This window comes from Syngnathus leptorhynchus, chromosome 1, assembly GCF_054491065.1.
Source record: "Syngnathus leptorhynchus isolate UIUO chromosome 1, UIUO_Slep, whole genome shotgun sequence".
Lineage (NCBI taxonomy): Eukaryota > Metazoa > Chordata > Actinopteri > Syngnathiformes > Syngnathidae > Syngnathus > Syngnathus leptorhynchus.
This window is the reverse complement of record NC_141195.1, coordinates 19,962,388-19,976,025: the sequence shown is the minus strand read 5'-3', so window position 1 is coordinate 19,976,025 and position 13,638 is coordinate 19,962,388. Positions and strand designations below refer to the sequence as shown.

At 39.6% G+C, this 13,638-nt stretch overlaps 1 protein-coding gene across 1 annotated transcript in view; it reads left to right on the top strand.

Annotated features, from left to right (window-relative positions):
* mgat5 (alpha-1,6-mannosylglycoprotein 6-beta-N-acetylglucosaminyltransferase) overlaps positions 1-13,638 on the top strand; it is a 28,776-nt gene that overhangs the window by 12,219 nt on the left and 2,919 nt on the right. The window contains exons 10-16 of the mRNA XM_085915918.1: positions 1,436-1,569; positions 4,400-4,533; positions 9,900-10,049; positions 12,385-12,531; positions 12,624-12,740; positions 13,280-13,354; positions 13,464-13,621. Coding sequence (XP_085772044.1) covers positions 1,436-1,569; positions 4,400-4,533; positions 9,900-10,049; positions 12,385-12,531; positions 12,624-12,740; positions 13,280-13,354; positions 13,464-13,621 — 915 coding nt within the window. The remainder of the gene's footprint in view (positions 1-1,435; positions 1,570-4,399; positions 4,534-9,899; positions 10,050-12,384; positions 12,532-12,623; positions 12,741-13,279; positions 13,355-13,463; positions 13,622-13,638) is intronic.

The window sequence follows — 13,638 nt, the reverse complement described above, 5'->3', positions numbered from 1 at the left end:
GACTACGGCGCATGCGCTGAGAACATATTACTATAAACTGTAAGGAAAATTGTTGCCTTGACTTCTCCTTCAAACGTGAGACTGTCCAACTAAAGAAATCTCTTTTTAAGATTCCTTTTTCCAAAGATTTGTCTGTAAGCAAGCCGTTCAGAGCTTGTTCTCAAATGGGGGGTGCAATTTGTGCTTAGCAATGTCAGCACCATTTGCAACATGCTTGGATCATTACACTAATTGATAAGTGCAATTTAGCAGCTTGGTGATGAAGTGTAACTCCAAGAGTAACTTAACAATCAATGCTTTTTACTCTTTACAAGGGCTCTCTTATTTTCATTTGGATTCAGGGCTAGCCAGCAGCAAACCACTACATAAGCCCTCACTACCTTAAAACGAAATAAAGAAAAGATACATTTTCGACCTACTTACGACAGGCTGTAGTGGAGACAATGGGTCTATTGTCTTCTCATACATTACAAAGCAAACCAAAAGGCTTGTTGGTATGCTTGTCAATTCTGTTTCCTGTTGTTTTGTTTTGAAGTAGCACTCATCAGCTCGCGCTGACAGAAAAAAAAAAAGCAGCAGTAAATCGGGGGAAGTAATGCCCCCGTGTTTCCTCCTCTTTGTCACCAGCTTTTTTTATTTCACTTTGAGAAAGCACCATTTATATCCGTTCCTTTTGTCAGAGTAAGGCGTAATCTAAAGTCCAGATGTTATCTAAGCTCCAGCTGTTGTTCACTCTATTATTTCCTCTGCTATTTATCTCCAAGCACTCAACGTGATTGCAAATGCCCGGTGTAACAAATGTAGATAAAATTCTATAGTGTTCCTATGAAGATTGCGGATGTTTTTGGATTTATGATTGTAAATGTTGCTCCCTTGATCCATTTAGTCATTTCAACCAGTAAAATAATTGTTCACACTCAGTGGTTACGACAACAAAATGAATCTTGACAAAACTGAGCTCGTCTCCATGCTTATTTGGGTTTCGATTTTTATCAGTGATTGTCCATCAATTTGAATATTAGGAACCATAACTAAATATTGACAGATATAGTAATTTCAAACTTGTCATTTACACTTTTGGTGTTAAAACTTAAGAGTATGCCTCACATTGTATTTACTGTACTAATTTTTTAAGTATTTCCGACCATTCGTGGAGAATCATCCAACTTCTTATACAGCGCGTTTGTCCATTTACTACTCGGCCTGTAATGCTTGTTAAATAGCTTGAATGAGAAAAAATGTGTTGGAACAAATGCCATTGAAGTACTTCAAATTGGGTGTGGAACTAGAAACATTGACATTACGTCATAATATCTACCCTCGAACTGACAAAGAGAAAGCTTAACAACATCAGCCGTTTTGTTATATAACTTGTTTATATAACTGTTTTAGTCTTTGTTTCTGTGCACTAAAACTATTTTTGTCCCCTCTGCAGGTGCATGTTGAGGGTGTTGGATTCCTTTGGAACAGAACCAGAGTTCAATCACGCCCATTATGCCCAGTCCAAAGGTCACAAGACACCATGGGGGAAGTGGAACCTCAACCCTCAGCAGTTTAACACCATGTTTCGTAAGTCGAAAGAAAACCACACACTATGAATCCCTCAACACAACAATTCTGATAACTCTCTAAATGGCTAAAAGAAGGCTGGGATGCATACAGAAATTCGAAAATGGTGTACATAACGGACAAAACTGCACTTAGATTCATGGCATAACAGAACCAAGTGGCAGGCATACGTATATCGAGGCAGACGAAACATCGCGGACTGATGGGCTTGCAGGGTTTAAATACCCGCCCTATTCAGCTGGTAACAAGTTGGCAGCGGTCAGCACTGATTAGCGCGTGCATTTCCGCATTGCACAAGGATTAGCTTGTACTGGTTGTACCCACATTCCTTCTGGGTGCAATAAATAAGAATAAAAAAATAGCAATATAGTTCTTTTCATATTTCATTTCAAATGTAGATAATTCAGTCAATCATTTTTCCATTTTCTGGAGTGCTCAAACTCACTAGCGTGTCCTGGAGCATATTCCAGCAAACCTTGGGCGAGAGGTGGTGGACTGGTTGGCAGCCAATTACTGGCCACATACAGAGACAACCATTCACTCTCACATTCACACCTAGGGATAATTCAGTCTTCAGTTAACCTACCATGTTTTTGGAATATGAAAGGAAGCCACAGTGCCCAGAGAAAACAGAGCACAGGCCATATTTTCAAACTTCACACAGGAAGGTTGGAGCTTGGACTTGAACTCATGACCTCTGAAGGTCAGGTGAATGTGTTAACCAGTCGGCTACTGTGCCACAGTTAATCATTCAAAAGCAAAACATTTTTCCCTCTTTTGTGCTGGGTCAAGGTCCAGACTTATCACTTTGATCTTCAAGTAACTGCTTCAAAAATTGTCATGTTACGACAGATTTCTGTTATTTTGGCCCTGAATATAGAGAGCTGTTTTATTCTACTGGGAATATGAGTGGCTCACCCCAAAATCTACTTTAGTATTTGTCAAATCAATGGCAATTTCTCTGAATTTCAAAATATTTGCGACTTGTCGTGATTACATGACTGTCAATCTCATAAGTCTATTTCATTTCACTGTAAATCAGCATTGGCTTTTTTTTTTTTTTTTTTGTAAGACCCGCTGGGTGTCACCGTGGTCTATAAAAAGAAAAATGTAAACAGCTGAGGAGGCATTACATCAGCTTGAAAATATTGATCAGGCTGCCGAGAATGAGTGGTTGCTGGATGGTTTGACTGACAGTAAGCACGATATAGGGGGAGTCCACTGTAATTGCTTGGAACAAAAAAAAAAAAACGCTTTTTTCAATAAATTAAAGTTGAAGAATTTCCAATTGGCCCTTTTGACCCCTGTGTTGTTTAAACCTACAACCTGGTGGAGAACCTTTTACAGATAACAAATACATTTATGTTAACTCATAAACAGTAAATTAGAAATGCTTGACAGGTCTTACCTGCTTTTAACTTCCTATGCTTTAACCCTCACATGTGACACAAAGTTCCTGAAATCAAACGACAGAGCAGACAAAAGCCTCCACTGTGCGCAGCATTGCTTGGCAGTGCAAAAGCAAACTGAACCAAATCTGATCCGCGAACATACTGCATGCCAACTTCTGACATTTGTAATCACTTGCAGCGTGAAGACAACCTTTCATCGTAGTAGTAGCACGTGTATGGCACTTAGTCAATATGTCCAGACAGGAAAGTGTGTCAGACTCCTGAGTTAAAACAGACTGCATCACAGTTTACGAGAAATATCCAACGATCACATTGTACAAGTGAAACGCTTAGTAGAAACATATTATTAATCTCAAAACATATCTATTTAAATGATGGACATCAGTTAAGATACATTTGAGATTTAGAGTAGGTGTTTTAACGTGAACAGGTTCCAACATGATTATTTTCTCTGCAAAACCAATTTCCTTTGGAAAGGCCAACCAAAATTGGCCTTCTGGTAAGTGAACTTAGACCACAGCAACACCATAATGCTAGGTTCAGACCGAACAAGAAATATTGCAAAGTGCCGCATGGCTCACGTGTTTGTTGACAGGAGTGACTACATCAGGGTTGCTTTAAGTGGAAAAGAGGAGGGGGTTCTCTGACAGAAACAGATATTGCAAGTCAATGTGGTGACCTATGATTGTGACCTATGGCCTGTATTGGAAACTGGCTGTGTTGTATACTTCTGAGCTCTTTGCAGTGATATAGTCTCAGATTTGTCGCCGCCTCCAAATGTTCACTTTAGCCCACCTCAGCAAAATAGGAGCTTTTTTGCTTCAAAAGACACGCAACTGCGCCTGACCGTGCAAACTGTATTGCCTATATATGGAAACAGGCCGACAGAAATGTTTAGCTTGCATTTGGTCTGACCACAGTATTAGGTTGCCACAAAGACACACGATAACTATCCCAGACACTTTTCATTTTTTTGCTCTCTTTCAAGAACAAATTATATTTTATTTTTCTTGGGCTATCCTTTTTTAATTTCCAACTGAATCATCTATTTTCTATACCACTTGTCCTCTTTGAGCGAAAAGCAAAGTACACCCATAAACTGGATGCAGTCTGGGTTTTAGTTACCTTAGTATCACAAGTCTGTTCAAAAACAAACCATCATAGAGGGTCCAAAATGCCGGCATTCAGGAAGAGTAGTGCTGTGCAGACCTTTATCTTTCTTTGCCAACTTGTCATACAAAAATTTGGTTCTTATTAGGAGTAAAATGTGTGTAAAAATACCGAGGGATATTGTTCTGTCATCTTTATCCTTGGAATACTCAAAGTGCCGTAAAGCTTCTGATTTAAGGCAAAACAATGAATAATGAAAAACTCTTTTAGTTTGTATAAAAATAAATCCTTGCTTTTCTCCTTTCCAGCTCACACTCCAGACAACAGCTTCCTGGGCTTTGTAGTGGAGCAACACCTTAATGCCAGCGACATCAAACACATTGATGACGTCAAGAGACAAAATCAGTCTCTCGTCTACGGCAAGGTTGACAACTTCTGGAAGGTAGGACAACTCATCCTTAACACATCACCGATAACTGCTTAATTTTATATGAAGAACAACCCCACAAACCTAGAGAAACCAATTTCCAGATCATTAAGTGCTTTAAACTCTTTAGGACAAGCATGGGTAAAACTTGCAGACAACTAAATAGCGATAGTGAAGAAGACCCAATTCTGCTTTTCAACCTCTCTGTGGATTTGTAATATATTCAAATTCATGCTCACACTGCAGCATAGAGAGCAAAGTATTACTATGTCCAACGAAAACGATGAGGAGGCTTGGACAGATTCGTACATTGTGGCTAGCAGGATTACTGCTAGGTCCGAGTGAGGTCTCACACACAGTTTAAAAGTGGAACAGTCATATTCATTATTTGCCTAATGGATAAAAGATTTGTTTTGGACCTAAATTAATTCATTGATTTGGAAGGCTTAACAGTTTCATTCTACTTGAGCCAACCTGGTATCTGAAGATATACATTTTAACCTTGCGTAAGTCGTCCAATGCATATATTCTGCAGTATGGAAAATGCAGGCTAGCACGTTTTAACAATGTTTACATATAAATGGATGTGAAAAAAGGTCATTTGAGTGAGAATGGCCCTGCGTTTCAAGACTTAAACTGTATCACAGTTGCAGACATCAGTGTAGTCATGAAGTTGACCACATTGTCCTCCTAAAACTCAAGTCAATCACACAGTAGACAATGCAATCAACCTGGCCGTCCACATCTCATTTAGACTCCTCTGGAAACTATGCCAGGATCCTGTTTATGGACTTCAGCTCAGCCCTTTAACTCCATCCTCCCAGTTCTAATCCAAGACAAGCTCTCCCTGCTCAATGTGCCCAACTCCCTTTGCAAGTGAATCACAGACTTTCAGATGAACCGAAAGCAACGTGCAAGACTGTATTCTCATCTGGGACCAGCCTCCAGTACTGAGAAGCCAAATCCAAAATTATCAACAGAAATAAAAACCCTGTTGATTTCCATAGAGGTCAATGGTGTCTGACTTCCTCACGCAGCAGTATTCCATTCATTCTAACTTTCAAAAGGCTGACCGGGGAGACCCACCAGTTCACAGCATGAGGCATTAGCTGCTAATCACACTCCCTAGTGTGTTCATTACCTCCCGTTTTTAATTAAAGGGCCATTTGTGGGGCCGACTGATAACTAGTAGCCGACTGGCTTGCTTTGTTTCCCTCCCGCAATCTTTTAAATTGGTCTGTCTTTCCTCCCGTCACTTTGTTCATGTTGGGGGAGTTCATGTCAGAAGATTATCACTTTCAAATGATTATTTGTAAATTGAAAGTGGACCAAGTGCTTTCTTATTTGAGGATGGAAAAGGAAGTCAGCCCGATAATATTTTAAGGCTTATTACGGGAAGAACTGGGTATAACCTTTTCAAAATCTCCGCCGGATGCCATGTATGTATTTGAGACAACAACAAAAAAAATGGGAATAATTGGGTGAGGCACAATATTTTTGCCCCGGTAGTGTAGAACCATGATTAGAGACTCTATTGTATTTTCTTTTGCATTAAGCCCTTACAGTAAATAATTTAGGACCACTAACAACAATACAATTGTAATGCATCTCAATAAATACTTATGATTTACCGTTATTCCCTCAAATTACAATGATCACTATACTAAAAGTCAAATGAGATGCTAAATAGATGTTTTGTGATACAAGTTGTTCTCTAGCTTTGTATACAGAAATGTAGGCTATTTTCTCTCTAATCTCTATTTTGACTTCATCTTAATGTTTAGGTATGTTCACCTCAGGATTGACTAACTGTTTTCAAACCTGAAACAAAATGGAGTGACATCTGAAAAGAGCGGTTTCCATGGAAACCCAGTGAAAGTATTGGAAAGGAAACACAAAAGATGAGCTTTATCTGTAGCATCGATACCTCAATCTTTTTTTTTTTCTTTTAAAAAAGAAGCCCATTCTAAGTAATTGAAAAATATCATTCAAAAGCCATCTCCAGTCTGTGTATGCATATACATGTTTTTTTTTTTTTAATAGGTGGACTACGATTTTTCTATGCAAAATGCAACCCACTCATCCAATCATTATAGCGACTGAGACGTTTTCCATCCCTCTTTCTACCGTTTTAGTTTCTAATTAACCCTTCTGATAAGGCAGAAGGAGCATGATAAGACCAGGAATGTAAGGGGGAGTGTGAAGGAGAGCTTCAGGCCCTTGGCAGCAGATCAGACGACACAGAGAAAGACACTGAGCTAGTTTACAGGCACATATACGCTCAATAAAGTCGGCATATGCAAGCCTCTCACGGGTGCATAAACAGACAACAGTCTGCCTCATCCCTTGTTTTATGATTGCTTTATGAGTTTACTTGAACACTTTTTTTTTTATCTGCAAGATAATGTTGCTGATGCATGACATTATTTTAGTGGACATTTGTGAAAGGATGATGGCAAATGTTGACTCTCATTTGCAACATGAACCATAGGTTCAAGTTTACATGTGCTATGTGGGAACAACATGGTTAGAATTGTAATGGAAAGTATATTGAAGAGTCTACAATTTAAAAAAAAAAAATTACATTGTTTTTGGAAATAATGGAGGTTTTTCCTCTCGACCAAAGATAAAACGGACCATTGTTATTATCACAATTCAAACCCGGAATCTGTGATAGTATCGGCGGTTTGTTTGTGCCCATGGGATGAATGACTTGCACATCTGTGAGGACAGCATTAATGCTCAAATTTATGTCCCAGTTTTGGAGCAACATCTGGTGCCACCCAAGTAACATCTTTATTAAGGACGACCCCTACTTATTTCAGCATGACGTGTTTCATGCTTCAACCCCTTTGTTATTGAATAGTGGATCTTTTATATGACATGCAACTACATGAAATATATTATGAAAATTGAAATATATTAGGGGATTTTACGCATGCAAGTATTTGTCCATATTTCAAATTTTTGACATACATCTGCTTGGAATGTGTGTTATGATTGATGAAATTTAATTTAATTGGATTGGGAATGGCAGTTTATATAAAGGGCCCCCTGAGGAATGGACTTGCCTCCCCCTGATCTATAATCTATTTTTCTATATATGTTTGTTTAAACTCATAGTGTGTTCTCAGCTTTAGGTGGCCATTCCAACCAAGCGCAACATTTTTGTCCACAACAGTTTCTCGTCTAATTTCAGTGTGGTAGTTTCTGCGATTAACTATGAAATTGTACAATGTTCTTCCTTTTTATTCAATGTAAAATATATATATATAAAACTGGCAAGTAGTGTCTTTCCAAATTATGCATGGCACTGTTTTTCACAGTTTGTAAAGAACTGAAAAGAGTCATGTTCATCTCCGCATTTGAAGTTTGGATTTGCTGAAATCGAATTATTTCAATCAAATGCATCTTAACAAACCAAGTGACCTTTTAACACAAGACCTCTTATTTGGTTGCAGCTTCTCAAGGCCTAGTGTGAAGTAAGAATATCTCTTTATTGATAAAACCCAAGCATCGAGAGCAGAGTTTTCAAATAGGGTAAAACACTTAAATCTTCAACCACTGTAAACATTGCGGTACCCTGAGGTGTGTCTGATTGACTCCAGAATTAAACTTTTTGATCTAAATCCAATCTGTAGATTTAATAGAGAGGACTTCTCTCTGCAGTCAACAGTAATTCTGCATTATTTCCATTATATTATGAACAAAATGTAATCCATTGTTTGGAGATTGTTGGATCAAGGTATTAAGTCTTTGGGTTCATTCCACGCTTCGTCTAAGCTGGCAGAAAGCCGATGCCGTCTTTCCCATTTCTTCTTCCAGCTAGGGGTTTCCAATCCCCTCTGATTTATACGATCGTTAACCTCACCTCGTCTTCCTCCATTTGGCCCACTTCAATCAACCTCTCTAGCTAACGCAATTATTTTTATTCCTCCCGTAATCGATCCACTTACTGGTTTCGTGTTACATATTGCTTGTGTATAAGAATGAATGGTCAAGTTGTGTCTGGGTTTTTTTTTCTGAGGACTTTGCTATCATAACCATGATATCTCTGCATCTCCTTGCTTTTTCTTTTTCTCAATCTGCAAATGGGGTGCAATCTGCAAATGGGGTGCAATCTGCAAACAAGAACATAAGTCTCCCCCGAATGAAAAGATTACAGTGGAGTGATTTCATTTTCTAATTGTTTCATCTTTCTCTCATCCACACACACACCTGCCTACACACACACCTGCCTGCTTTAGTTACAGCTGGGCGGCTGGAGGCATCAGATAGCCTGGCCCACTGGGAATTTGACAAGTGGCTACCTGAAATTTAAGCTTCAAGCACTGAGCCACACAGGAAGGAGAGCAATCAAATGTAGTGGAAGCAACTTTTTAGGAAAGACTGTCTTCCATTTTTAGTCAGCTTATATGCAAATTTGAAACTGCAGATTTCAGCAAAAAAGGAAGCCTATTTATGTTATGTATAGGTAATCAATCAACAATCTGCTTTGTCTGTGAGTGCATCAGAGCACACACACTGAGAAATGCTCCATTGATGAATTCTCGAGAAAATGCCTATTAGCACTAGATCCTTGGAAAGCACCACTTTGTCAATTGTGTTTGGCACTGATTCTATCCTTTATGGAATCAGAATCGTCTTTATCGGCCAAGTTTGTAAAAATTGTGTTTCTTCTTCAAGCCTAGAATTACCAAGCAGCTTGGAAAGCACATCGCTTTCTCGTGAGCTTATTAGTGAGTGGTGCTGTTCCAATGACGGCAAGGAAAGATGAGAATGATGGCTTCTGGGTCTCGCACTGGACACATTGGGAGGGAGTTCATGTTTTTTTGTCCTGGACCAAGGGAAAGCACACCATCAAGGTTTCCTTGATGACAAAAGCCATCCTCTAACAGGATTCATCACACCTTGGGTATTGTACGAATAGATCCATATCCTCTTTGGTCCATAGAAGCAGTTGTGAAGAGAAGCGTGTGAATCATGCAGATGTCAGTTATTTTATTGTTGAGTGTGTTTGATTTATTAGCATTACAGTAGTAAAGTAAATGTTTGTCTTCCTTGCTCAAGTCTGTAGCAGCAGGAAGGTGACTGTGTCCGCTGTACTGATACGTTATTGACCTCATTCATCCCGTAATAATTTCAAAAGTTATTGAGGGTTACCGTACATGTTTTTAGTCTGTCATGAATCTTTTACATGCTCTGAACTAAGCTATTATGGAAATATGTCACATTGCACAGTTTTACATATGTACTTGCTTTTATTTCGTTTTTTTCTGCAGCCAAATCTTTTGTAATAGAAATACGGTCATCATGAAATCAAAAGAAACATTTGAGTTGAGTTGTCCTGTCCCTAATGAACATTTTTTTGTTTGTCTTAGGACAAGAAAAAATACCTTGACATCATACACAGCTACATGGAAATTCACGGCACCGTGCATGGCACCAGCACTGTCCATCTCCCAAGCTACGTGAGGAACCACGGCATCTTGAGTGGGCGAGACTTGCAGTTCCTCCTCCGAGAAACCAAGGTTAGCTCGTCTTTTATGAACCGATAAAAAACATTTCTGAGCGTCAAAGTTATGATTAGGTGTACAGAAAATTAACGGTATTGCAGGGGCGTGTTTTCCTCACCTTTTGTGTACCAATCAACAGACTACGTGAACTAATTGGCCTCAAGGGGTTGAACATTCAGCTGTACTGGAAAATTTCCTTAGGGAACGTCCGTCCGTGTTTTTTTTTTTTTTCATCCAACACTAAATATTTACTCAAGGTTCTGGGCGTGCTCAGCTCTACCTCTCTCCTGTTCAATATACAGTCTTTCCCATGGTGTAAAATACATCTCTGTGGATGACGCCGTTGTCATTTTGGTCTGGTTTTAATATTTGTGAGCACAAGTGGAACTCATTACATGAGGATGGAGCCATTCAAATTCACTTAAAGGTCAAGACCGCTGTGACTTCACAAAACATGTCTGTGACCATGAGTGGTGAATTTAGCACCATTCATCTTAACATTTTGCACAAATGTCACAATAAGATGAGGAAGCGATGACATTTTCCATCCTAAAGGTCAGCGTCATTGTTCTACAACAACAAAACGCAGTCATTCATCATTAAGTGCTATAGACCTAATCATGTGGGGGTCCAGCTAGCTTGCCTTTGAATATTTCAGCATGCTCTCAGCTACAATAGCTCTCTCGGTGTCTGTCTTTGTTCCCCTCAACTCTGTAGTCCCTATAAATAGAAGTTGCCTGTTCCTCAAGGTTGAAGATCATCTTTTGCCTGCACTTACACAACACAGCTCACATGTAGAGAAGTGGTGTGCTTTGCTGCCACCTGTTGTTTGAAACTTGCTAGTAAGCAGCTATCTGCTGAAATGTTGCCAGGATCTCATCCCGTGGGGTCAAAATGATCACAAGAACGGTGAACAAAAATTCCAGAACCACACCTTGTGTATGATCTGCAGAGAGCTGGGACCAAAGTAACAAAGACTATTATTAGTAACGAACTACAAGGACTAAAATCCTAGCGTGCTAGACGTGTTCCCCCTGCTTACGCCAGTACATGTCCAGGCCCGTCTGAAGTTTGACATGCCATATGACATTTTCTTATTCCTCTTCTGAATCATCCAAATGCTCTCTAGCAAACTTCAGACGGGCCTGGACATGTATTGTGGGAGAAGTTGCACAATTGGTGGCTGACTATTGCCCCACTGTATATATGTAGTGTTGCACAATTGGTGGCTGACTATTGCCCCACTGTATATATGTAGTGTGGGCCGTATTGATGTCAATTTTTGAGTGCTTTTCCTATTGAAGAAGAACACAAAAAATATTTATCACTACTATTTTTTTCTCTGAACAATGACATCAATCAACAAGCAGAATAAAATAGTACAAAGACCAAATGAATAAAAATTATTCAACATTTTCTGATTGCAGTCAACACTTTGAGAACAGTGAAATAGATTTCAGAATTTAAAAAAAAACAGAGCACTTAACACAAGATTAGCTGGCAGTAACATTTATTTACATGGTCATTTCTTTTATATATTTTTAGTATACTTGAAGTAATTCCCTGACTTGTGGGAACGAAGAGCAGTTTATGCTTGCATTTTTTTTTTCCGACAATAATAATGCGGAAAAGTTTGAAAATGTAGGTGTGTTCAAACGAGTTTAAATGTGTGAGTGTAGATAAGGGTAAAATAGTTTTTTTTCAAGTGATTATACTGTGTGGTCTTGCTGCAGCACAGACTTTCAAGTATTGCAAATGAGTTGGGAATGTGTCCCCTGTGAAAGACAATGGTTCACTGTATTCCATTATCTAACCACATAAGCTGTGCTGGTCTAACTGACAATATTACATATCTGACTGAGAATAAATAACTGAGAATATTAAATATCTGACTAACATGTTTACAATATACATTTTAAAAATTTCATTTTTGGTTTGTATTTGTTTCTAAAGCCATATCCATGAAAATAATTGTAGCCAGCTCAGCACAGTCAAATGAGGACGTAAAAGTCACAGTACTGTACGTTGACGTAGCATTTCGCTCGTTTTCAAGACCTCGTCCTGCATCAACTGAATTTTCTTTTAGTTTCATCGGTGGCTTGTTTATTTTAGCACACTAACTTCTTCTATCCGCAAACACCACCAGGCTTCTCACACACGCCTTGTGAATTTTCTCGCTTTAGTAGCTGCGAGCTGGCTGCTGCCTCGCTGCATCAGTGTTTGGTTTACTGGTTGTTAGGTTAGTGTCAACTTAGACCCAGCTGGTGTTTGTATTTACTCGTATTTTCTTCTTTTTAGCCTGATTTTGAATTTGGAAATCCTACTTACCCGAATGTTGTCGTTGTTGCAGTTGTTTGTGGGTCTGTCTTTTCCCTACGAGGGACCTGCTCCGCTGGAGGCCATCGCCAATGGGTGTGCATTTCTCAATCCTAAATTCAAACCGCCAAAAAGCAGCAAGAACACCGACTTCTTCAAAGGAAAGCCCACCCTGAGAGAGGTGACACGTTATATAGACTCAAAATGAACCATTTGAAATGGAGAAGTCCTTCCCAATGTATTTGAACCTCTTTTGTGCCTCCACGTGTACAGCTGACCTCTCAGCATCCCTACGCTGAGGTTTATATTGGTCAACCCCACGTGTGGACTGTTGATATTGATAATGCCGCCGAAGTAGAAAGAGCAATCCGCTCCATCCTCAGCCAGAAGGTAAGCACGTAAAATGCTGGCAGTTTTTAATTTGAATGACCGACCAACCCGAGATGCAAAATACTACATCAAGTTGCTGCTACTGCTTCATTGTGCTTTGTCACATTACGAACAACTGCTTTGTTCACTGGACAGAACAACCCATATGCTTTATGATCCCAGAGCCTGCCAGGTTTCAGCTTGCCTCGGCATACATCCCTTCTTGTCCTTGACCGTCCCTGTTCCCGTTCACCGCCCTACCCAAGGACACTGTATGAGTTGTGGAAGATTTGGTGCAATAACAAAAGCCTCATTTATTCATCTGCCCTGTTCAGAAGCCCCAATCGCAGTACAGTTCAGTTGATTTCAACCCACTATAACATCTTAATACAATGAAGCAACAGAACATATTGTGTGGCAATTCATTTCATTCAATTCAGAAAATGCAATGGATTCCACTAAAATGTTGAGACACACACATTCGTTCTGCCTTTTGCATCCGTCCGCCCTGTCACACTTGTAATATTGCCAGTACTGTATTTGTGTGTTTGTGTGAGCAGATCGAGCCTTATTTGCCATTTGAGTTCACCTGTGAGGGCATGCTACAGAGAGTCAATGCCTTCATTGAAAACCAGGTACATTCTTTAATCGCCTCCCGTGTGTGAGAAATCTTACTGAGCAAATCAGAAACTTCAATTCACATGGATTGATTGGGCGCATATTGCACTGGTCATATGTCTTCAGGACTTCTGTCACGGTCAGGTGATGTGGCCTCCACTCAATGCGTTGCAAATGAAAATGGCCGAACCAGGGCGTTCCTGTAAGCAGGTGTGTCAAGAGCAACAGCTCATCTGCGAGCCGTCCTTCTTTCAACACCTCAACAAGGACAAGGACTTGGCCAGGTGGTGTACGAACTTCA